General features: G+C 40.5%; 1 protein-coding gene across 1 annotated transcript in view; it reads right to left on the reverse strand.

Moving 5' to 3' along the window:
• The window catches only part of LOC111157168 (taxilin gamma), a 57,406-nt gene that overhangs the window by 20,262 nt on the left and 10,324 nt on the right, over positions 1-26,820 (reverse strand). The window contains exons 2-3 of the mRNA XM_022518444.1: positions 6,178-6,481; positions 3,084-3,175 (exon numbers count right to left, since the gene is read on the reverse strand). Of these exons, the coding sequence (XP_022374152.1) occupies positions 3,084-3,175; positions 6,178-6,481 (396 nt within the window). The remainder of the gene's footprint in view (positions 1-3,083; positions 3,176-6,177; positions 6,482-26,820) is intronic.

A 26,820-nucleotide genomic window follows, 5' to 3' on the forward strand; every position in this document is an offset into this window, starting at 1 on the left:
TCAGGGTCTCAGGTTTGTGAGACAGAGCCCCGCACTGAGCTTCACACTTGACAGTGAGTCTGTTTGTGGTTGGTTCTCTCTTTCTCTCCTCCCACTCCTCTCTGTCTCTTCCTAAAATAAATAAAACAGGGGAGCCTAGGTGGCTCAGTCATTAAGCATCTGCCTTCAGCTCAGGTCATGATCCCAGGGTCCTAGGATCAAGCCCCACATCAAGCTCCGGGCTCAGCAGGAACCCTGCTTCTCCCTCACCCACTCCCCCTGTTTGTGTTTCCTCTCGCCATAGCTCTCTGTCAAATAAATAATAAAATCTTTTAAAAATATATCTTTTGAAAAAATCTCTTAACCCAAGTTTAGAAAAATATTTATTAATATATCTAAATAAATCTAAATATCTAAAATCTTTAAAACTTAATTTTTGACATTTAAACCCTTAATCCATTTGGAATTAATCATTGTGTGATTAATTTCTTTCTTCACATTGTGCGTAACTTCTTTCCCATAGGATATACACTTAAAAAAAAGATTTATTTATTTAAGTAATCTCTACACCCAACATGGGGCTCCAACTCATGACCCCGAGACCAAGAGTTGCATGCTCCATCAATTTAAACAGCCAGGTGTCCCAGGATATATACTTTTTAAGTTCCATTAATTTCATGAAGATGGCAAGTCTCCCCCAAATGCACCAACAGAATCCATGAAATGTTCTTCTAAATCCCCAAATGGTGTTTTTTCCAATTTTTCCCAGTAAGTTGCACCTAAAATGTAATAAAGAGCCAAGAATAGCCAAGATACTTCTAACAAAAAGATTAATAAGAATATATACACCTACCCCAGCAGATATCAGGATTATTATTACACTATAATAATCTACACTTGGGATGCCTGGGTGGCTCAGTCAGTTAAGGGTCTGCCTTCAGCTCAGGTCATGATCCCAGGGTCCTAGGATTGAGTCCCACATTGGGCTCCTTGCTCTACCGGGAGCCAGCTTCTCCCTCTGCCTGCCACTCCTCCTGCTTGTGCTCTCTCTGACAAATAAATAGATAAAATCTTCAAAAAAAGAAAAAAATCAACATCTACACAAACTGACTCAGGAATGGGAAAGAATAGCACTATAACACATACTTAAGAATCATGTTACAAACCTAATGATACCTTAGCAAGTGAAATGTGAGCATTTCAAGAACCCATACTATTTGGTAAACATGGAGGCCACAAGGTCTCCCCAGTAACCCATCCCAGTTACAGTGCAACATGCCATACCATCTGCTCTACAGGACTTTCTACTTATCCACGCCACAAGCACCAACGATGTCAGATGATGCGATCACAAAAAGGACAGAGGACAGTGATGACAGAAGGGAAGTTTTCTAAATAGCCTTAGGAAGAGATTACTCCATTGATGGTCTCACTGCTACAAATCTGAGGCAAAGAGAGGTTACTACTAGGCAAGTCTAATGTGTCACACATCCTAAAATGAATGTAACAATTATTACTGGGACTTAAAAAGAACCATACCCACCTACACACGCATGCGTGCACGCGCGCACACACACACACAATAAAAGCCACGAACAAAAACAGCCTAGACCCCTGCTACTTAAAGTGTGATTTAAAGGCCAACAGCATTAACATCACCACCTGGGAGATTGTTTAAATACAGACTCTCAGGCCCCAACCCAGACCCACCAAATCAGAATGTGCCTTTTCACAGAAGTCCCGATGGTACGGGTGATTCCGAGGACTGCCCCAGGCGGCTACCAGCCCTTTCTTCTCATCTGTTCATGGCTGTCTGCCTTCCACCGTTCTTACAGGATTCTCATGCAGATGGAACCAATAGGAACGGTTTCCACAGACAGTGGAAGATTTCCTTTCCTGAAGTCAGCAACCTGACCACACTGTTTTCTTCCATCTTTGTATCTGTGACTGTTCTAGGCCATTTATACTGACGCACATGGCTTCCTGCTGCTCTGAACAGAAGGTGCTAAGCTGCTGAATGCCAGCTCCGGGGGCACATACACACACCCCTTTGTAAAGCAAGGGAGATTAACTGTAATCCTTTGAATAATAAACAGAATTGATATTTAGAGCTGCCCAGTGACAAAAAGTAGTATTTGTGCTATGGAATATCTGCTTCAGCAAGAGATGAAAATGCATAAAAATCCTCAATAATTCACGTAAGTTTTTCACAAAAGGCATTACTTTTAGCATTTATATTACACTTACTCATTCTAAGTTTCCCACAACCCTTACACTTACACAAAGGGTTCTAGAACTTCCCCATTCTTCAACCTAAACAGGATGGCAGGGTTTCCATGTTGAGACTTCATAATTTTTAAAAGAGAATTAATGCTACTTGAAATAACATAGGCCCAAAACAAATGAGGTCAGTTTCTCTAGAAGAAGGAGAAAGAAATGCCTGGCACATAGTAGATGTGAAATAAATATTTCCTGAGACACAGTATTGTTTTAGTAGACTATTTCATCTAACTCACAATTTCAATCACAATGGGTAGAACGTTTATCTCTAGAATTCCCCTGGGAAAAGTTAAATACAGGAACCACTACACCCAGACTAGCATCTTCAGCATCATATTATAGTACTTTTTTTTTTTTTTTTAAAGATTTTATTTATTTATTTGACAGATCACAAGTAGACAGAGAGGCAGGCAGAGAGAGAGGAAGGAAAGCAGGCTCCTTGCTGAGCAGAGAGCCAGATGCGGGGCTCGATCCCAGAACCTTGGGATCATGACCTGAGCTGAAAGCAGAGGCTTTAACCCACTGAGCCACCCAGGCGCCCCATACTATAGTACTTCTAAGTCAGCCTTTTCACTTCTAAAACTGAGTTTTAGAAAATCTATGCCCTATCTTAGCATTATAATGTCCTATAGGTATCACCTTATAAAATGAAGTCATACAAGGCATCAAAAAGCCCCAAGAAATAATATTCTCCTCTTCAATTTTGGAACACAATATAATTTTTACATCTAAAGCTGTATCAAAGTATTTTAAAAAGCTTATAAAGTACATACAACATTTTGCTGCATTTCATATGAACTTTACCCCCTTGATTTAATACTCACAAGATCCGCGTATTTCTTACAGAGAGCTGCCAGCTTCTCCTCTGGAGTTGAAAGGGTGTTTAGGGCTTGCATCAATAATAAAACTTCTTTTCCTGATGATTAACAAGATAAGAGGAATAAGATCAAGTCTAACCTGTAAATTCTACATAACACTTTCTATGTTCTGACATCCAGAGTAAAACAATTTGTGCCTGTATCTAGACGTAAGAGATTTACCAGCTAAATTAAGAAAGCTATTTTTAAATTCTGGATTAGCAGGCACCCCTCCCTTCCCACCCCTACCCCGAATTTTTTCACTCACTAATACTGCTAGCTATTTGTAACTCTTGCTGAAGGCTTAAAAATTCCCTTGCTTAACCATTGATGTCCAAGCTAAGACAAAGGGCAAGTTACAAAGGGCAGAATATTTTTAAAAGCTTCCTACCCAAGTACAAATATAGAAGCAAGTTCAAAGAGAATTTCAGTTGGTACTCTCTAAGACGCTCATAAATCACTTGTGGCATGTATTTTTTCTATAAGCAATTTAAATAACTTCTGATCATTTAGTAAGCACCTTCTGTGTGTTAACCAAATTTAGTGTAAATAAAAGGGTGTCAACGTAAGTTCTTTCCCCCGAGGAGCTAGCAACGGTATTTTAAAAATCTTTGGCAGGGAGAAGCAGGTGGCTGAGATAGAGGACAAATGGTCTTTCAAAATAAGTGATAATATTTTACTTGTAAAGTAACTATTTTATTTTTTAAATATTTACTCTTATATGTAGGATATTTCATTTAAAAATATATATTAAAAGGACTTTGGTGGGGCGCCTGGGTGGCTCAGTGGGTTAAGCTGCTGCCTTCGGCTCAGGTCATGATCTCAGGGTCCTGGGATCGAGTCCCGCGTCGGGCTCTCTGCTCAGCAGGGAGCCTGCTTCCCTCTCTCTCTCTCTCTGCCTGCCTCTCTGTCTACTTGTGATCTCTCTCTCTGTCAAATAAATAAATAAAATATTAAAAATAAAAATAAAAATAAAAAAATAAAAGGACTTTGGTATGTGGTATACAGACTGCTATGAAGAAAAAATGCAGGCTGACTTCAAAACAGAACACCTTTCTATCCACACAAAATTTCAGTAACAAAACCTCTCAAAGCCCAAGGCCAGTACAAATTTTAAGAGATGACTAAACATGATTATTAAATATGATAAGAAGTAACCATAATGTAACCTGCAATTTTTAATCAAGATTTTAAACCATATTCCATCTGGTTTTTTTTTTTTTTTTGGAGACACAATTCATATACTATAAAATTCACCCTTTTAATTAGAAGCGTATGATGGAGTACATTCACAAAGTTGTGCAACAATCACCACTGTCTAATTTCAGAACATTTCATCACCCCAAAAATAAACCCCATATCCTTCAGCAGTCCCTCTCTCCTGCTCCCCCACCGGGGCCCTGGCAACCACTATGCCACTTTCTGTCTCCATGGACCTGCCAATTCTGAACATTTCATATTAAATAGAATCTTAATATGTGGACTTTTGTGTGTGGGTCCTTTCATTCAGCATGTTTTCAAGGTTCACCCACGTACAATGTTATCACTACTCCATTCCTTTTTATAGCAGATATAATACCACATTTTGTTTATCCATTCATCAGCTGATGGATAATTGTGTTGTTCCAACTTTTTGGTTATTATGAAAAAGGCTGCCATGAATACTCATGTACACATTTTTGCATGGTCATGTGCTTTCAACCCTCCTGGTTATATACCTAGAGGTAGAGCTGCTGAGTCACATGGTAACATTATGTGAAAGTTTTGTTTTTAAGTATTAAGTCATCTCTACACCCAACGAGGGGCTCAAACACAACCCTGAGATCAAGAGTTGCATGTTCCTCCAACTGAGCCAGCCAGGTGCCCCATTCCCTGTAACTTCTTAAGACTCCATATCTGCTTTTACACATATAATTGGGGCTGCTGATTTTGAAGACATTTGTTTGTAAGGAATTAAAATTATTTTATTTATTTGTCAGAGAGAGAGAGAGAGAGAGAGAGAGAGAGAGAGTGTGAGAGAGTGAGAGAGCAAAAGCAGGGGTAGTGGCAGGCAGAGAGAGAAGCAGGCTCCCTGCTGAGCAGGGAGCACGATGTGGGACTCAACCCCAGGACCCCGGGATCATGACCTGAGCTAAAGCCAGATCCTTAACCGACTGAGCCACCCAGGTGTCCCCGGAATTAAAATTATTTCTTGTATTTGTATAAGAATTTTTAGGTTTTCCAAGTTAGTGAAAAATATATTTAATAATATTAATAATATTAAATAAATAATATTTAATAAGGATAATTCTGTACAGAAAACCATACAAATCAAACACTGTTAATCTTAGGTATACTAAGTATAAAAAATTTAGGGGCACAGCACCTGGGTGACTCAGTCAGTTAACCATGTGCCTTTGCTCAGGTCATGATCCCAGGGTCTTGGGATCGAGTCCTGCATTGGGCTCCTTGTTCAGTGGGGAGCCTGCTTCTCCCTCTCCCCCTGCTTGTGCTCATTCTCTCTGTCAAATAATTAAATTAAAAAAAATTTAGAGTCAATGAGTAAGGCTAAAATAAAAGGGGATTTCAGATTTCATAACAAAATTTAACATATTACCTTTTTAGTCCTAAATCTCAAACACAGAAGGAAAAAGAAAACGTACCCTTGAAAGTCAGTCTTAACACACTTCTGAACGACAGAGAACATTATGTTGTCTCTAAAGCATTGTGACTAGATTTTAAATAAAACAAGCCAATAAATGCAGTCTTCACAGTAAATTTCAGTCAGACTACATTAAAGATGCAAACAAGGCAAGTCAAATACTACTTTGTCAAGCTGGGTCCAAATTCTGTGAAGAAAGCTTATTCCTGATTACTTACAGAAAACAACTTCCTCCTTTGCTATCTTTGTCTCCTGCAAAAAATGCAGTAAATGTACACACTGACCCCACTGAGGACAAGAGATGTATTAGCTAAACATCCGCCTCAACGCTGGCCACGTTCATAACCACCTGTGCTGTGGAGAACAGAAGTAAAAAGAGCTGCACACAGAAATGTCCAACCACTGAGCACAGATTCTTACCTAAAGTCTTCTCTTTGCTCCTGCTGCATTCTGAATCCTGCTGACCATCAGGAGGATCTATTCGAGCTTCTCGCCCAGGAATTTCCTCTCTGGACTCTTGCGTGCAATATGCTGGGCTCATCAAACTCCTGTTCTTTGTAATAAAATCACTGCCTTCATCCTCTTCCAATGAATGCTTGTTACTTGTGCCACCACAATTTGAGTCTTGATGTTGAAGAATATCATTTGATTGAGAGTTGTGTAACATATCTGCCTTCACCCCTAACCCACACATTCCAGCTTCTTCCATTGTGCCAATCACAAACTAGAGAGAGGAAAAGAAAAAAATATGGAAAGAGGGGTTAAAGCTAATGGAATTAATGTTTACATCCAATAATACACCACAGATTGACAGTTTTTTTCCCTCTTTTAGTGATTTGTAGAATTGATGTAAATACGGTAATTTCTAAGTTCCAGAGTGGCGACATAACTGTAAAGTATAAGAAAATTAAAACAAATCACACAACTAAGTGGTCCCAAAGGAAGTGAGAAATGCCATTTATTTTTTTTTTAATTTATTTATTTGACAGACAGAGATCACAAGTAGGCAGAGAGGCAGGCAGAGAAAGGAAGGAGGAAGCAGGTTCCCTGCTGATCAGAGAGCCCTATGCGGAGCTCGATCCCAGGACCCTGAGATCATGACCTGAGCCGAAGGCAGAGGCTTTAACCCACTGAGCCACCCAGGAGCCCCTTCCATTTATTTTTCTTTAAAGATAGATAGATTGATTGATTGATTGATTGATTGATTGATTTGAGAGAGAGAGAGCACGCACGAGTATGAGAGACAGACAGAGAGAGAGAGAGCATGAGAGTAGAGAGGTCAGAGGGAGAAGCAGACTCCCTGCCAAGCAGGGAGCTGATGCGGGACTCGATCCCAGGACTCTAGGATCATGACCTGAGCGGATGGCAGTCGCTAAACCAACTGAGCCACCCAGGTGCCCAAGAAATGCCATTTAGTTGTAAATCTAAACTTATTTCCCTAAGGGCACCTGGGTGGCTCAGTCACTTAAGTTATCTGCCTTTGGCTTGGGTCCTCATCCCAGGGTCCTAGCATTGAGCCCTACGTCTGGCTCCTTGCAGACTGCTTCTCCCTTTCCCTCTGCCCCTCCCCACCAGTCGTGCTCCCTCTCTCCCTGTTTCAAATTAAAAAAAAAAAAAAGGGGGGGGGTGGGCACCTAAGTGGCTCAGTCAGTTAACTAACTGTCTTTGGCTCAGGTCATGGTCCCAGGGTCCTGGGATCAAGCACTGCTTCGGGTTTCTTGCTCAGCAGGGTGCCTGCTTCTCTCTCTCCCTCTGCCTCTCCCCCAGCTTGTGCTCACTCTCTCTCAAATAAGTAAAATAAAATCTTAAAAAATATATATATATTGGGGCGCCTGGGTAGCTCAGTGGGTTAAGCCTCTGCCTTCGACTCAGGCCGTGGTCTCAGGGTCCTGGGATGGAGCCCCGCATCAGGCTCTCTGCTCAGCAGGGAGCCTGCTTCCCCCTCCCTCTCTGTCTGCCTCTCTTCCTCCTTGTGATCTCTCTCTCTGTGTCAAATAAATAAATAAAATCTTAAAAAAAAAAAAAAGTACTCACACTTCCTTTCAAAAATAAACTTTTTTCCCTATAAAAATTCACCATTAAAATAGTCAGTATCTTAGAAATGAAATTATCCTGTTAGGGAACATTAATTATTCTGTTCTTATCCCTGATGAGACGGTAGAGCACAGGTGGCTCACCAGCTGTCCAGCAAAAGCCCTCGCCCCTCCAATACCCTCCAGCCGGCGCTGCTAGACAAATGCTCAGCCTGGGACTCCATTTCCCAGCCCCCTTGTATCTAAGCGGAACTCCCATGCAACGTTCCCACCCATGGAATAGAAGATGAAATAAAGACTGTCCCTTCTTCAACAAGACTTCCATTCTTAGAAGCATACATTCTTTCCCCACCATTTCTTCCCCACTCCGGCTGAATGCAGAGATCTCCCAGACTCTGAGAGACGGCACAGCTACAGGATAAAAGAATTAACAGTCTAGGCCCCTAAATCCCATGTACATACAAAGGCAGGCTGCCCTTCCTACAAAGAACTCCACACTGACTATTAGATGAGCACAAAAATAAAGTTCTTTCAGGTTAAGCCACAGAAACTTGGGAGAATAATGGTTTAAGCAACTATCCCTGCCCAAACAAATGTGGATAGTGGCCATGGGAGTAAAAGCATTATTCTAGTATTTTATTCTCAAATCAGTAAAATTGACCTTACTCTCTCTTCTATCATGTTAACCCCATTTGTTTATGGGCTTCTTCCCCTTAACATGATGTGGCACAAATTTGAATTTTACACATTCTATACATTCCCTCTCTGTATGAAAGAGGGCCTCTTCCCTTTCTGAATAATACAATTGGTGGCCGGGGGGGAAGGGGGGTCTAGTATCTTTCTTTTACCACAAGTGGACAAAGTTACTTTCCAAAGTTTATAGGAGAGCAGAGATTCATTATTTCAAGTTACAAGAGTACTTCCAACTGAAGAACTAAAACTGATTTAAAGTATCAAAGTAGCAGAGGAGACAGAGATTGTGGGAATAAGTCCTTATCTTTTATAGTCTAATGTTGATGAACCAGGTCCTACTTCTGGAGGAACAAACTGGTATAGCCACTTTGAGAAACTCTTTGACAATACGGATACATTCCAACCCAAACCCTGCTCTTAGTTTACCCAAGTATGCACATATGTGCAGCCAAAGGCCAAGAATGTTTAAAGCAGGGCTATCTGTAATTGTCCCCAAGTGGAATTAACCCAAATTTGTATCAAGAGAAGGGATACATTGTACTATGCTCATACCATCCAGCAAGGAGAACTAACTACTGCTAGATGCAGTGATACCAATCAATTTAAGTCTCACAGACCAAACACGGTGAGGAAGGTGCCGAGGAATCCACACTGTAGGAAACCACTTACATGTAAAGTTCAGAATCAGGCAAGGCTAGGGGCACCTGGGGGTGGCTCAGTGGGTTAAGCCGCTGCCTTCAGCCCGGGTCATGATCCCAGAGTCCTGGGATAGAGCCCAGCATGGGCTCCCTGCTCAGCTGGGAGCCGGCTTCACCCTCTCCTCTCTACTCGTGCTCCCCAGATATTTCTGTCTCTGCCTCTCTTTCTCAAATAAATAAATAAAATCTTCCAAAAAAAAAAAAAAATCTGGCAAGGCTAATCAGTTGTGCTGGATATCAACAGAGGGGTTAATACTGAGGGTAGGGTCTTCTAGGGTACTTGGCAATATTCTATTTCTTGAGCCAGATGGAGTCACATAGACGTTCACTTTATGAAAATTCATTAAGCCTAGGGGCACCTGGGTGGCTCAGTGGGTTAAAGCCTCTGCCTTCAGCTCAGGTCATGATCCCAGTGTCCTGGGATGGAGCCCCGCATCGGGCTCTCTGCTCAGTGGGGAGCCTGCTTCCTCCTTTCTCTCTGCCTGCCTCTCTGCCTACTTGTGATCTCTGTCAAATAAATAAATAAAATCTTTAAAAAAAATTCATTAAGCCTAAACATTTATAATTTGTCTACTTTATTGAAGTAAAACCTATTTCAGAAAAGTTTATTTTTAAAGTTGCAATTTATACATTATTCAAGAGTTATGAAAAACCAAAACAGAATATTTTCCTCAGGACAGAAAGATTAGCAATGTGTTGCTTTTCATGATACTTTTAAAATAATGTGCATACAATACTTTCATTTCTTAAAAAAATTAATGCATTAAGGGGAAAAGGGTTGTCTATCTTCAGAGTTACTGTTTGATGCCACATTCTAAGCCTAAAAACTTAGAAATTTTTAAGACTCTTAAATCTTTCAAAAACATTTTTTTAATTTTATTTATTTATTTGACAGACAGAGATCACAAGTAGGCAGAGAGGCAGGCAGAGAGAGAGGAAGGGAAGCAGGCTCCCTGCAGAGCAGAGAGCCCGATGTGGGATTCGATCCCAGGACCCTGGGATCATGACCCGAGCCAAAGGCAGCGGCTTAACCCACTGAGCCACCCAGGCGCCCCTCTTTCAAAAACATTTAAAACTCACTTCCATATGCAATGCATTCTGTAGAATGAGATTTCACAAGTGTAATCCGTAGGTATTAAATTTATAAAATAGTCATGATGAAGTTTCAAAAACTTCAAAACAAACATCTTTTGTTAAATTCCTGCAGAAACTTCTTAAAGCCATGAATATGCCCAAATAATATACTACATAAGTATTAATCTCAAACTAAATGCAAAATGATCATTTATTGCTACATTATATATACAGCTACTAAGTTCCGCCTGTACTTTATATCAAATACTGAACTGCCATATACTACTGGGCACATGGATAATGTTAACAGCCCCCCTCTTTACAAAAGCAGTAGAGGCAAAACAATAAGTGCTATTAATATCATCTTTCCCAATTTTTATTTTATTATTTTTTAAATATTTTATTTGCAGGGAGGGGGGCAAGCGTGGGGAGGGGAAACAGGGAGAAGCAGACTCTCCCACTAAGCCTGGGAGCCCAATGCGGAGCTCAGTCACAGGACCCCAAGATCATGACCTGAGTGGAAAGCAGATGTTTAACTGACTGAGCCACCCAGGCACCCCTTCCCCAATTTTTAAAAAATAATTTTTAAACCCTTCCCCTGAAAACCATTAGTGTAAGAATGGGTTCACAAAACCACAACATTGGTTCGGTGTTTTTTGGTTTGTTTTTTTTTTATTTGACAGAGAGAGAGAGAGATCACAAGTAGGCAGAGAGGCAGGCGGTGGGAGAGCGGGGGAAGCAGGGCCTGACCGGAGCCGAAGGCAGAGGCCCAACCCACTGAGCCACCCAGGTGTCCCCAACATTGGTTTTAAATACTGATGAAAGTCTGTTAAAAGATAATTAAAACGGAACATTGCTATCTCTAATACATGACAGAATTTCTCAGGAGTTGTAATGATGATAAAATCCACCTTATACCAGAAAATGTTTTGTCAAGACACACCAAAAATATGAGCAAGCTATCTGTTGGAAGAAGGGGAAGCCATCATTTAATTAATGGGTAATTTTCTTTTTTTTTTTTTTTTAAGTTTTTAAAATTTACTTAATTGACAGAGAGAGAGCGATCACAAGTAGGCAGAGAGGCAGGCAGAGAGAGGGGGAAGCAGGCTCACCGCTGAGCAGAGAGCCCGATGTGGGGCTTGATCCCAGGACCCTGAGACCATGACCTGAGCTGAAGGCAGAGGCTTAACCCACTGAGCCACCCAGGTGCCCTGGGTAATTTTCATTCAGGAAAACCTGAAGCCTCTCCTAGGATCAATTTTAATAAGAAAGGTACCTGAGAAATGGAATTTGTTAATTTCTCATTTTTCAGCTCTATTAGTGTTTTTCATAACCTTTACTGAGGTATAATTCACATGTAATTCACCAATTTGAAGTGTACACTCCACTGGTTTTTCGTATATTCACAGAGTTGTGGAACCATCACCACAATCAATCTTAGAATACTTTAGTCACCTGGACGCCTGGGTTAAGCCTCTGCCTTCGGCTCAGGTCATGATCCCAGCGTCCTGGGATCGAGTCCCACATGGGGCTCCCTGCTCAGCAGGGAGCCTGCTTCTCCCTCTGCCTCTGCCTGCCACTCTGTCTGCCTGTGCTCACTCTCTCTGACAAATAAATAAAATCTTTAAAAAAAAAAAAAAAAAACCAACAAAAGAGTACTTTAGTCACCTCAGAAAGAAGCCTTCCCATTACCCCCAACCCTAGGCAACTAACGTACTGTCTTTACAGATGTGGTTGTTCTGAGCAGTTCACCTAAACAGAAACAGATAATACGTGGCCTTTTGTGTTTGGCTTCCTTCACATAGCATGATTTCAAGGTTCATCCATGTTGTAGTATGTATCACTACTTCAGTTCTCTTTATTGTCAAATAATATTCCATAGTTTGGATATACCATGTTTTATTTATCCATTCATCAGTTGACAGACATTTGGATTATTTCCAACTATTGGCTATTATAAATAAATCTGTTATGAACATTAATGTACAAGCTTTTATGTAGACATATGTTTACATTTCTGCAGGGTATATACCTAGGAGTGGAACTGCTGGGTCATATGGTCACTCTGGTTAACCTTTTGGGGAACTGTGACACTATTTTTCTAAATGACTACACCACTTTATATTCCCACCAGCAGTGTGTTAGGGTTCCATTATTTATACATTCTCACCAACACTTGTTATTGTCGGTCCTTTTGATAATAGCCACTACAGTGTGAAGGTATCTCATCTAATGACTAATAATGTTGAGGTTCTTTTCATGTGTCTATTGGTCATTTGCATACCTCCTCTGGAGAAATGTTTATTCACATCCTTTGCCCCCTTTCTAACTGGGTTATTTTCTTATTGAGTTCTAAGAGTTTTTATATATGCCAGATACAAGTCCCTTATCAGATGTCTGACTGGCAAGTATCTTCTATTACTGTTCTCTCAATTTTGGAGAAAAGGCACAATGTATTCACCTATTTCAAAATGTCATAAATTTAATTAAAAATCACTCTGGCTTTCAGATTAAAGGCAGATAGGTCAATTTCAACTACCAAACACAGAAAAAAGATGAAGGACTAGAAAAGTCAAAATGTTTACATAACTCAAAACAGTAGCTGATGGCACTGAGCATAAATAAGGACTCTGAATGTGTAGTATGAATAACCATCAAATCTCATGCTGTCCTTCTATTTCATTGTTCTCTATTTTTTTTTAAAGATTTTATTTATTTATTTGACAGAGATCACAAGTAAGCAGAGAGACAGGCAGAGAGAGGGAGAAGCAGGCTCCCCGCTGAGCAGAGAGCCCGATTCAGGGCTCAATCCCAGGACCTGAGATCATGACCCGAGCCGAAGGCAGAGGCTTTAACCCACTGAGCCACCCAGGTGCCCCATCATTGTTCTCTCTTTTTAGTTAATACTACTTCTTTTTGTCCTTTCGGACACTCCACCCTTTGGCCTCTCAGCTCCTGTCACACACATTACATTAGCACCTATTTGGTATGCATATCCAACTAGACAGCAAAAGCTTATGCATAAAAGGTACTCAATTGCCAACTGATGGAGAACACATGGGCCAAAACGGTTGCTGAAAACAAGCCATGGAAAATATCTAAACATTACAAGTTAGAGGAAAACACCACTATGACTACTTTATCTTTAGAAGCAATACAGTATTACATTTCCTTTCTCTCCTGTACAACTAATTTTGATGTATTTTTCACATTTGCTAATGAAAGACTAACTTTGGCACTACAAAATCTTGGTTTATGAATAAGCCCAGGTCCAGCTGGACTCTTGAAATAGCAGGCCCCAATTTTTCTACTGTAAGGACTGTTTGTTCAAGAACCTCCTTGAGGCCCTCCTGCACTGGGCCATGATACGAAGCAAATTCTTAAATCAACAACTTTAAACGGTAAATTATATATATATATAAGCCCTCACCTCCTTAAGCAGAGACCTCTATATCACATGGCCAATACAACTTCCTATTCTGCTTTCTCTGATACCCATTCTGGATGCCTTTTCTTGGGTATTCATCTCCTGTATAACCAGCAGCAGTTAGCATTTATGCAGCAAATACTACATCCTGGCACAACTGTAAGCACTTTCTTATATTAACTAATTTAATCCTCACAATAATGTCACAAGATAGGTATTATTTTTTTTAAAGATTTTATTTATTTGACAGAGACATCCAGAGAGGGAACACAAGCAGGCTCCCCGCTGAGCAGGGAGCCCTCTGTGGGACTCGATCATAACCCAAGCCAAAGGCAGACATCACAACTGAGCCACCCAGGTACCCCCGAACATATGTAAATTTTATTAAAATTTCTACACAAAGTCATTTAAGTTAAAAAAAATGCTTAATTTTATTTTTAACTTTTGAGAGAGAGAGTGTGTGTGCACTCGGGGCGGGCGGCGGGGGTGGGGGGGGCAGAGGGAGAGGAAGAGAAAGAATCCCAAGCAAGCTCCATGCCCAGCGCAGAGCCAGACATGGCGCTCCATCCCATGACCCCGAGATCATGACCCGAGCTGAAATCAAGAGTAGGATGCTCAATTGACTGAGCTACCCAGGGGGCCCCAAAATTAATTTATTATTTTAACACAAATGCATACTCAAATGAAATAAAGAATGTTAAGACCCACAACCCAACAAAAATGGGCAAACAATACAAAGCAAGAAATCATAGAAAATACAAGTGGCTAGCAAACATATGCTTAACTTTACTCACAATAAGAGAAGCGCAACTTAAAACTATCAGATACCATTATTCACATCAAAAACTTTGACCACACAGTGTGGGAAAGGGTGTGGGGTACTCGCAAGCATTCCTGGTTGGGGAACAAATTGGTTTAACTACTAAGGAGTCTAATTCAGGGCTCTTGGGTTACAAAACTGCATGCATTTGTTAAAACTCAGCATGTACACACTTAAAGTGGCTTCATGGGTGAAAGGACCAACAGATGGATAGATAAACGAAAAGGTATGGTAGTGGAGAATCTAGGTGGTGGCAATATGGATGTTAGTATCAAATTCTTTCAACTTTATGTTTAAAAAATTTCCACAATAAGGGGCACCTGAGTGGCTCAGTGGGCTAAGCCTCTGCCTTCAGCTCAGGTCATGGTCTCGGGGTCCTGGGATCGAGCCCCACATCGGGCTCTCTGCTCAGCAGGGAGCCTGCCTCTCTGCCTACTTGTGATCTCTCTCTCTCTCTGTCAAATAAATAAAAATCTTTAAAATGTTGGGAAAAAAATCACGCCACATAGCTTCAATCCACCAAACTCCTTTCTTATCAATTTCTTCTACAGACAAACAAGTACATCTATGAAATTATATATATGATGACATTTATGTAGCAGTATTTGTAGTAACAAAAAAAAAATCAGAAATACCCTAAATGTCCAATAATAATGAACTAGATGGTAATAACTTTGTATGGTGAGAGATGACAAACTGGTATTTTGTGGTATTACACTAATGTAATACTGCATGTGAACTGTACTTCAATTAAAATAAATAATAAAACTACATACCCCCCAAAACCAAAATAACGGACTGGAGAGATCAACTGTGGTACATCCATATTACGGAGTACTATAGCACCTATTAAAAAATAAGGTAGATGGAGAATTACTGATCTGTAAGGGTAAGTTGAAAGGGGATAAAGAAAAATGCCCAACAGCATGTACTGCATGCCACGATTTGTGTGTGTGTGTGTGTGTGTGTGTGGCTGTGTAAGTTTATGAGTGGGAATCATATACAATCTCTGGAAGGATACAAAAAAAACACACTAATGGAGAGAAACTGGAAGTGGTGGGGGAGGAGGGGGACACCAAGCTTTCACAGCATGCCTGTTTTTATCTTTTAAGTTAGGGACCATGAGTTACCTTCATAACACCTCCCTGCCTGGCAGGAAGCCTGCTTCTCCCTCTCCTACTCCCCCTGCTTGTGTTCCTTTCTCACCGTCCCTCTGTCAAATAAATACATAAAATCTTAAAAAAAAAAAAATCCAATCTCAAATGAAAATGAAATGGACAATAAGTCATTTCAAGATAAATTTCTATTCGAACTTTTTCCCTGAAAATCATAAAACAAGCTATCACATTTTCATTTTTTCATGAGTCTATAGTCAGGAGCAGCACACATAGCTCTTATAGCTTGAAAGACACGAGGGAGAGTAGGTCATTCAGCCACAGCAGTGTTTACTAGAGCCCTAAACCCCAACAATCCTCCACCCCATTCACTCCCCTTCTGTCAAAGGATACATTTCTCAACCTTCCTCCCATTGTCTAAATACTTAGAGCTAAGAGGATTCCTTAAGTGAAGAACAGACGCCTTCAAAATGGATAGCCACCAGTTCAGCAACCATTAACTGTAGGAGCAAACAGCTATTATAAAGTTTTGCGAACATGAATACACTGTATTCATCTACTACTTGTAATAGCTTTTCCATCAATATATTTGAAACTGAGATCTCATAGGAATTAAAAACCTAAAGAAAGGGGCACCTGGGTGGCTCAGTTAAGCGGCTGCCTTCGGCTCAGGTCATGGTCCCAGGAACCTGGGATCGAGCCCCAGATTGAGCTTCCTGCTCAGTGGAAAGCCTGTTTCTCCCTCCCCCTCTGCCTGCCACTCCCCTTGCTGTGTGCTCGCGCTCTCTCTCTCTCTCTGTCAAATAAATAAATGAAATCCTTAAAAAGAAAAAAAAAACTAAAGAAAAAACTATTTAAATAAGTTTCTTTCCTTTCTACTCTGTAGATAAAGATGAACAATTTTAAAGTTTAAAACTTCCAGTTACGCTCTTTCAAATAATACTGAAGCTAAAGAGCCATATTTCTTTGGCTTATTTTCTTTAAAGGGCTTAAATGTTTTTAGTAATGACTGTTCTTTTACTAACACTCATCTAAATAAAAACAAAAAAGCCAACGCCCACATCCACTTCCTAATTACTTCAACTACCATCTGCTTAAATGAGATCAAATGTCTTCAACTAGTGCCAGGCATGCGTTCAAAGCAGAAATAATTCAAACCCTGCCACTGAAGGCTAGGGTGGCCCTTCAGAGGAAGCAGGTGGGAAAGACTATGCACATTTATGCATTTTCCTGAGGAGGAGCTGTACCTTGCCTTGGGTTCCCAGACAGTCCTGAAAAATTTTTATCAAGTAGGTGAAGAGAACCTTCACAACCTGCAGGTCCCTTTATAACCCCCATTTAACCTTCCCCTTGGAGAGGTTGGTCTTATTGTTCCCAGATAAGGCAAATGAAACTTACTGAGTTGAAGTAACTTGCCCACGATCATATTAAGACAGCAAAAGGAACTCACAAAATTCAAAACCAGGTCTGTCAAACTCAAGAGCCTAGGTTTTCTTCATTACACAACTCCCCTCACACTTCATACATTAGCCTTGAAAAATCAAAGGTCAAACAGATCTCTTGTGCAGTTAAAAAATAAACCTAAGAAGTTAAATGATGTCTAAAAATATATAGCATGCTAGATATACAAGGATGAAATAGGAAAACACTGGGAAAGAGCTTTAAATTTTTAGCAGTGATGAACTCTGGAATTTATAGAAGTGAGACAGGACTAATTTGGGGGTAGGGCTCTCTTTAAATAATTCAAGTGTTTTTTTTTAAGGTATTGAAGTTGTTATGGTTTTACTTTTTTGGCCCAACTTGGGGCTTGAACTCATGACCCTGAGATCAAGACTTGAGGAGAAATCAAGAGTCAGATGCTTAACTGACGGAGCCACCCAGGCACCCCTACTTTTTTGTGTCTTAGGATAAACTGAATTATCTCTAAAAATCCCTTCAACCCTATGTTTCTAATAACTTGCCCTAAGAGTTGTCAACTACCAAACAGGAATGTGATGACAAGAGTGCATGCTTGACAGACCCAGTGGGGGCCAGAGAAGGAAGAACCACCCAAGGAAATACTGAAAGATACCAAAAATACTCTGTATCTCTCAAGACATCAGCTATCAGCCTTAGTTGATTTTTTAAAAATATGAACCTCCCTCCTAAACGTATCCAGTATTTTGAGAAGCTTTTACATTTCCAAATATAAATTTTACAAACTTATTATAACATTTACATTTTCATGTGCTTTTTAATTTTTTTAAATAGGTGGATGGAGTTGGTGGGGATTTCATGTACTTGGTGGGGGTTTCATATACTTTTTAAATCAGAAAAGTGACTCTAGCTGTATATAAATCATTTAAAATAGTTTATATACTAAAGCTATTTTAGTCTTTCAAAGAATTATTCTGGATAACAAACTTTTCCACACAGTTAACACTGCATCAATCATTCATCTCAAAATTCTGTTTTAAACATTTTGGACCAAAGCCTTTAAAATATATATTATATAACCTGGTGCCTCCTTAAATAGTAGTCTGTTTCACTGTGTTAGAACAAAGGAATGAAATGAAATGAAAGGATTTTAATTTTTAACAGATAAAATGACATATTACTATGCACTAGAATATAATTAGATTCTAGAGTCCATCTCTACAATATGCCTGTACTCTTTTCTGGGGGGTGAGGAGGGACAGAAGGAGAGGGAGAGAGTCTTAAGCAGCCTCCACGCTGATCTCATGATCCTGAGATCATGACCCGAGCTGAAGCCAAGAGTCGGATGCTTAACCCACTGCGACACCCAGGTGCATCCCCCATATTCTTTACGATAATAAACTCTTAATATCTCAAAATATGAACTCCCACAGATGAAACCTTATTTTTATTTCAAGCATGAAATACTTGTCAGAGGCTTCCTAATTATATAGCACTGTCTTCCAAAACAGACCATGCAGACCCATATATGGGAATTCACTATATTAAAAATGATGTCATTTCGGGGTGCCTGGGTGGCTCAGTGGGTTAAGCCTCTGCCTTCGGCTCAGGTCATGGTCTCAGGGTCCTGGGATCGAGCCCCGCATCGGGCTCTCTGCTCAGCGGGGAGCCTGCTTCCCCCTCTCTCGCTGCCTGCCGCTCTGCCTACTTGTGATCTGTCAAATAAATAAATAAAATCTTTTTTAAAAATGATGTCATTTCAAATTGGTAAAGGAGATAAATAATTTAAGGTATCTCCCAAACCATATGGGAGAAAAAGAGTGATACCCTGTAGCATCCCTCCAGATGTACCAGGACTGAAAAACAGAAAATGAAAACCACAAAGAACTAGAAGTCCTAAGTAAAATTTTCTTCATAACCTTGGCATGGGAAAGAACTAAGTAAACCAAGAAGCACAGAAGATGTTTTTTTAAAGGAGAGGAAGATCAATTTGGACCAGCTTCAAAAGGCCGGATTTGTACGGGCTTCAAATGAGGCAGAGACCCATTTGCAAGGGTTTGTGAACAAGCAGATCACAGTTACAGAACATGTTTAACCTCACTCATAACAACAGAAATACGCATGAAAACGTAAATCATCTTTAACCTACCAGATGTAAAAAGGTTGATTTAAAAAGAACAGAACAAACCTTACTGTGAGCAAACAAGTCCCTCAGTACAGTCCTGGGAGTCTAAACTGGTAGAGCAGCAGTTTTGTAGGGGTATGGTAGCAGTACCTACCAATGTCTGAGTACACATTCACTTTTATGCAGCAAGTCCACCACTAGTTTATTCTGAAGATATTATCACTCAGGGGCAAAGGCTATTCACCAAACTACTGACCGTTAGCACACAAAACCACCTAAATATCTACAAATAAGGAACTGCTTAAGTAAATAATGCTCATCCATACAAGGTAAAACTGCAGCGATTCGAAAGAATAATGCAGATCCGCGTCAATATGGACAGATCTCCAAGGTACAATTAAGTAGGGAAAAATACAAACATCTAGTGCAGGATGAACATCTCAGTATAAATTAAAAATTTATTTATAGGAGAGCCTGGGTGGCTCAGCAGTTAAGCGTCTGCCTTCGGCTCGGGTCACAACCCTGGGGTCCTGGATGGAGCCCCCCACCCCCCGCCCCCGACTGGGCTCCTTGCTCAGTGAGGAGCCTGCTTCTCCCTCTCTCTCTGCTTGCACTTTCTCTTTCTCTGTGTCAAATAAATAAATAATATCTTTTTCAAAAAATGTATCCATATTTAAGGCAGTATATTAGAAAATATTTTTCTGAGAATACCCTCAAAATTGTTCACCATAACGGATGGGCCTGAAAGCTGGAAATGAACAGAGACTTTTCATTTTATACTTTTGGGTTCTATTTTATTTTATTATGTGAATGTATTACTTTCATTAAAAAAAAAAAAAAAAAAAACTTTGGGGGGGGCGCCTGAGTGGCTCAGTTGTTGGGCGGCTCAGGTCGTGATCCCAGAGTCCTGAGATGGAGCCCCACATTGGGCTCCCTGCTCAGTGGGAAGCCTGCTTCTCCCTCTCCCACTACCCCCATTCTCCCTGCTTGTCTTCCATCTTTCTCTCTCCCTGTCAAATAAATAATTTTTTTAAAAAACAAAACAAAAAAACCTTTGAAGTTGATTGATTTATACTTTAGTTATTTTGGGAGTGATATCACAGTATATGGTGATCCTTCTGCCCTTCCCCACACTCAAATGTTCTCTCTCCCTCTCTCTCTCTAAATAAATCTTTAAAAAATAAAATAAAAACTCTCAACAAAGTGGAGGCAGAAAGAACATACCTCAACATAATAAAGGCCATACATGACAAGCCCACAGCAAACAACATACTGAACAGTGAAAAGCTGGAAGCTTCTCCTCTAACAGGAACAAGACAAGAATGACCACGTTCACCACATTTATTCAACACAGTATTGAAAATCCTAGCCACAGCAGTAGGCAAGATAAAGAAAATAAAAGGCATCCAATTAAGGAACAGGTACCCAAAATTGTCAGTATTTGCAGATGATATAATTCTACACACAGAAAACCCTAAAGAGGGGCGCCTGGGTGGCTCAGTGGATTAAGCCTCTGCCTTCGGCTCAGGTCATGATCTCAGGCTCCTGGGATCGAGCCCCACATCGGGCTCTCTGCTTAGTGGGGAGCCTGCTTCCTGCTCTCTCTGCCTGCTTCTCCCTCACCCTCTGCTTGCCACTCCCCCTGCTTGTGCTCATTCCCTCTCTCTGTCAAATAAATAAATAAAATCTTTAAATAAATAAATAAAAATAAAAAGCTTCTGCACAGTGAAGGAAACCATCAGTAAAATTAAAAGTCAGCCTTTATATATTTATTTATTTTATTTAAGATTTTATTTATTTATTTGACAGAGAGAGAGATCACAAGTAGGCAGAGAGGCAGGCAGAGGGGAAGGGAGGAAGCAGGCACCCCGCTGAGCAGAGAGCCAGATGCCATGCGGGGCTCGACCCCAGGACCCTGATCATGACCTGAGCTGAAGGCAGAGGCTTAACCCACTGAGCCACCCAGGCACCCAAAAGGCAGCCTTCTGAGTGACAGAAGATATTTGCAAATCATATATTCAGTAGGGGCTAATATCCAAAATACATAAAAAACTCATACAACTCAATAATAAAAAAAGAAACAATCTGATTAAAAATGGGCAAAGAAGGAGCGCCCGGGTGGTGCAGTAGGTTAAGTGTCTGACTCTTGGTTTCGGTTCAGGTCATGATCTCAGTGTCATGAGATCAAGCCCCATGTTGGGCTCATGCTCAGTGTGGAGTCTGCTTAAGATTTTCTCTCCCATGGCACCTGGGTAGCTCAGTCGTTAAGCATCTGCCTTTGGCTCAGGTCAGGATCCCAGGGTCCTGGGATCCAGCCCTGCATCCAGCTCCCTGCTCAGTGGAGCCTGCTTCTCCCTCTCCATCTGCCCCTCCGCACAGCTCGTGCACACACGTGCTCTCTCTCAAAGAAATAAAATCTAAAAAAAAAAAAAAAAAAAAAATTATTTCTCCCTCTCCATCTGCCCCTACCCCCTGCATGAGCACGTGCACTCTCTCTCAAATAAATCAATCTTTTAAAAAAAAAAAATGGGCAGGGACGCTTAGGTGGCTCAGTCGGTTAAACGTCTGCCTTTGGTTCAGGTCATGATCCCGGGTCCTGGAATCCAGTCCTGCATTAGGCACCTTGCTCAGCAGGGAGCCTGCTTCTCCCTCTGCTGCTGCCTGCCACTCTCCCTGCTTGTGCTCTCTGACAAATAAACAAAATCCTAAAAAAAAAAAAAAAAAAAAATGGGCAGAAGATCTAAATACACATTTTTCCAAAGACATACAGATGGCCAACAGGTATATAAAAAGATGCTCAATGTCACTCATCATTAGGGGAATGCAAATTAAAACCACAATGAGGTATCATCTCATACCTGTCAGAATGACTATTAGCAAAAAGACAACGGGACACCTAGGTGGCTCAGTAGGTTAAGAGTCTACCTTCGGCTCAGGTCATGCTCTTGGGGTCCTGGGACTGAGCTCCAAATTGGGCTCCCTGTTCAGTGGGGAGTCTGTTTGTCCCTCTCCCTCTACTCATGCTTACTCTAATAAATAAAATCTTAACAACAACAACAAGAATTAATAAGTGGGGGCGCCTGGGTGGCCCAGTCATTAATCATCTGCCTTCAGCTTAGGTCATCATCCCATGGTTCTAGAATTGAGCCCCACATCAGGCTCCCTGCTCAGCAGGAAGCCTGTTTCTCCCTCTCCCACTTACCCTGCTTATATTCCTTCTCTTGCTCTGTGTCAAATAAATAAATAAAATCTTAGAAAAAAAAAAAAAAAAAGAAAGGAAGAAGTGTTCGAAAGGTTACAGAAAAAAAGGGAACCCTTGTGTACAGTAGGAACGTAAATTGGTGCAGCTTCTATGAATACCAGTATGAAGGCTCCTCAAAAAGTTAAAAATACAACTACCACATGATCCAGCTATTTCAATTCTGGGTATTTATCTGAAGAAAATGAAAATATAAATTTGAAAAGATATAGGCATCCCTGTGTTCACTGCAGCATTACTTACAATAGCCAAGATATGGAAACAATCTAAGTATCCATCCATGGATGAATGGATAAGGAAGACGTGGTGTATATACACTATGGAGTATTACTCAGCCATAAAAAAGAACAAAATCTTGCCATTTGCAACAACAGGGATGGACCTAGAGGTATTATGCTAAGCAAAATAAGTCAGACAGACATAGACAAATATCACAGGATTTTAATTTTATGTGGAATCTAAAAAAACAAAACTCACAGATGCAGGGAATAGGTGGTTATTAGAAAGGAAGGGGGTTGGAGGTGGGCTAAAGGAGGTCAATCATATGGTGATGGATGGTAAATAGACTTATTGTAGCACTCACTTTGTAGTGTATACAAATACTGAATTATTATAATGTATATCTGAAACTAATATAATGTGATATTTCCAATTTTACCTCAATTAAAATAAACTGAGAAAAAAAACAGCCTAGTGTTTGAGATACATGGAATTTACAAAAGAGGGTTAACATAGTATATCTAAGACTAAGTTCTGAGTAAAGGGAGGAAGGAAAACACAGAACATCTACTAATTGCTATGTGCTAGACTTTTTAAATACATTATGTAGGTTAGCCTTAGAATTCTAAGACAGTGAGAATGTACTCTATTATACAGATAAACTAAGGAACAAAGTAGGAAGTAAGAGGGAAAAAGTCCATTATTTGAGACCTACATTTATTGAGCGTGGTATGGAGATAATGCTTCTATGGGGGATGTCCTAAAGAATCACATTTGAAGGTAAGAATCATGACATGGGGTTCCTGGATGGCTCAGCCAGTTGTGTCTGCTTTAGGCTCAGGTCATGATCCCAGGGACCGGGGATGTAGCCCCACACTGGGCTTTCTGCTCAGCGGGGAACCTGCTTCCCCCTTTCTGTCTGCCTGCCACTTGTGATCTCTCTCAAATAAATAAATAAAATCTTTAAAAAAAAAAATTCTTTCAAACCTTTAGCAAATAAAACCTAACTTTATATTGGCCATTAGGAATTAAATGTAAAAATATTCTGGTTGCTAGGATTACTGAATTGCTCCATTAGCAAGATAAAGCAGTTGAGTCAGTAATAATTGGGATTCCACATTCCTAGAACAAGGTTTAGGAACAGGGCCAAGAAAAATAAGCCTATTCTCTTCTGAGAGAATGGTCTTGGGAAACATGAAACAAGGAAAAGCAGAGCCCACTTCTGAGACAACTCAGGGACAGTGGTTCTCAAAGTATGGTCCCTGTGGACCCTTCCACGTAGTCTGCAAGCTCAAACATTATTTTCATAATACAGAGATATTGTCTTCTGGTGTTAACATTTGCACTAATGGTACAAAAGCAGTAAAGAGTAACAGTGCTGGGGAGCCTGGGTGGCTCAGTGGGTTAAGCCTCTGCCTTTAGCTCAGGTCATGATCTCAGGGTCCTGGGATCCAGCCCCTCATCAGCCTCTCTGCTCAGCGGGGAGCCTGTTTCCCCCACTCTCTCTGCCTACTTGTGATCTCTGGCTGTCAAATAAATAAATAAAATCTTAAAAAAAAAAAAAAAAAAAGAGTAACAGTACAGACTCCTAAGAACAATATCAAGGCGGGACACCAAACTCTAAGTCATGGTTTTCTTCACCACCATGTACTCTAACAGAGGAGGAGGGGGCACTTTTACTTAAAAATGCCCTTGAGGAAGCAATAAAATTACAAATTTTTATTAAATCTCAACCAATGAGTACACATCTTTTTAAAGACTTTTTTTTTTTTTAATTTGACAGACAGAGATCACAAGTAGGCAGAGAGGCAAGCAGAGAGAGAAGGGAAGCAGGCTCCCCACTGAGCGGCTCGATCCCAGAACCCTGGGATCATGACCTGAGCCGAAGGCAGAGGCTTAACCCACTGAGCCACCCAGGCGCCCCCACATCTTTTTAACTGTTTGAAGACAAAGAAAGTACACATAAAGCACTTCTACTACAAACAGAAGTGAGATGGGACCCTAAAGAAAACCACTAATGCAGTTATTTGAACTACAAGTCCCACTAGTAGCTTTTTTTTTCATGGATCACCTTTCTTTTCTTTTCTTTTCTTTTTTTTTTTTTTTTTAATATAAACTGTGCTGGAGCACCTGGGTGGCTCAGTCGTTAAGCAGCTGCCTTCGGCTCGGGTCATGATCCCACGGTCCTGGGTTTGAGCCACGCATCGGGCTCCCTGCTCAGGAGGAAACCTGCTTCTCCTTCTCCCATTCCCTCTGCTTGTGTTCCCTCTCTCACTGTGTTTCTCTCTGTCAAATAAATAAAATCTTAAAAAAAAAAAAAAAAAAAAGATAAACCATGCTTATTTATTCAGACTTGGGTATTTGGCAAACATATTCTCCAAAATAAATATAATGAGCTTGTTACTTCAAGGCAAACAACAGATAGTATTTGTTGTCAATGACAAATTTTGAGTTTTTAAGCAAAGTCTAGAATTTTTTAAAAACTATCTGCTAGGGCGCTTGGGTGGCTCAGTGGGTTAAGCTGCTGCCTTCAGCTCAGGTCATGATCTCAGGGTCCTGGGATCGAGTCCCTCATCGGGCTCTCTGCTCAGCAGGGATCCTGCTTCCCTCTCTCTCTCTCTCTGCCTGCCTCTCCATCGACTTGTGATCTCTGTCAAATAAATAAAATCTTAAAAAAAAGAAAAAAAACTATCTGCTACCATGAGTTTCGCAGCTTCCCAATACCTAAGACTTTTCTGTACAACACAGAACTACAGTGAATAATAATATAATAGCACTGTATGGTGATATATGGAGACTATACTTCCGGTAGTGAGTAATGTAAAGATCTGTTAAATCACTATGCTATACACCTGAACTAATAACACTGCTAAAAAAAAAAAAAAAAAACCACAAAACCTCTCCTGATGACATCAATGATGATACTACCATTATTTTGGATTATATAACAAAATGTGTCACCATTTGGAAGATCGACACAATCTGGTACACCAATACTTTTCAGATGACTAACATGATATTACAACATGATGGGAAAAGAACATGCATTCAAAGTGCAGAACAGACCATTAGATTTTAATATAACAGTACTAAAAGTTTAGTAGAGTTTCAGAATCCACTTTGGCAATTAACCTTCAAGAACTACTACTTGCCAAGTTTTGGTGTAATACCAAAGAATTTCCCTGTCTAAAAAAGCTATTAAAACACTCCTCCCTGCTCCAACTACATACATGTGTAAGGCCAAACCGTCTCTGTATACTTTAACTGCAACGGTATATTGCCATCGACTGAATCCAGAAGCAGATTTGAGAATTCAGCGGTCTATTAAGCCATTCATTAAAGAAACCTGCAAAAATATAAAACAATGCCACTCTCCTCACTTTAAAAAAAAAAAAATCAGGCATCTTGATTTTATAATTCCCTTCATCTATTTCACCCATTCCCCCACCCGCCAGTTTGTTCTCTGTATTTAGGAGTGTGTTATTGTGGATAATCAGTATTTAATTTTCAAAAACCATTATGCTGATATGTGGCAGGCAGCTTCTGACATGGCCCTCAGTGATCCCAGTGATCCTCCTGGTATTCACAGCCTTGTATAATTCCCTCCCCTTGAATGCAGGCTAGACCTAGTGACTGATTTTTTTTTTTTTAAGATTTTATTCATTTATTTGACAGACAGAGATCACAAGTAGGCAGAGAGGCAGGCAGAGAGAGATGCAGAAGCAGGCTCCCTGCTGAGCAGAAAGCCTGATGCAGGCTCGATCCCAGGACTCTGGGATCATGACCTGAGCTGAAGGCAGAGGCTTTAACCCACTGAGCCACCCAGACGCCCCTAGTGACTGATTTCTAATGAAGAGAGAATCTGGCAAAAGTGAGGGGCTGTCACTTCTATGGCTATGTGACAAAAGACTGCAACTTCCTTCTCTCTTCTGCTGACAGTCTTGCTCGTTCTAATGAAGCCAGCAGCCATGTTGTGAGATGCCTATGGAAAGGCCCATGCAACAAGGAACCAAGGGAACCCTGGAGCCAAAAGCTCAGAAGGAACTGAATCCCGCCATAACTACATGAGTGAGCTAAGGAGTGGATCCATCTCCATCAAGCCTTCAGATGACTGCAGTCCATGAGACCCTGAAGCAGAGAACTAAGCCACACCCAGATTCCTGACCGATAGAAAGAGATCATAA

This window comes from Enhydra lutris, unplaced genomic scaffold (assembly GCF_002288905.1).
Source record: "Enhydra lutris kenyoni isolate GAN:26980312 unplaced genomic scaffold, ASM228890v2 scaffoldscaffold52, whole genome shotgun sequence".
NCBI lineage: Eukaryota > Metazoa > Chordata > Mammalia > Carnivora > Mustelidae > Enhydra > Enhydra lutris.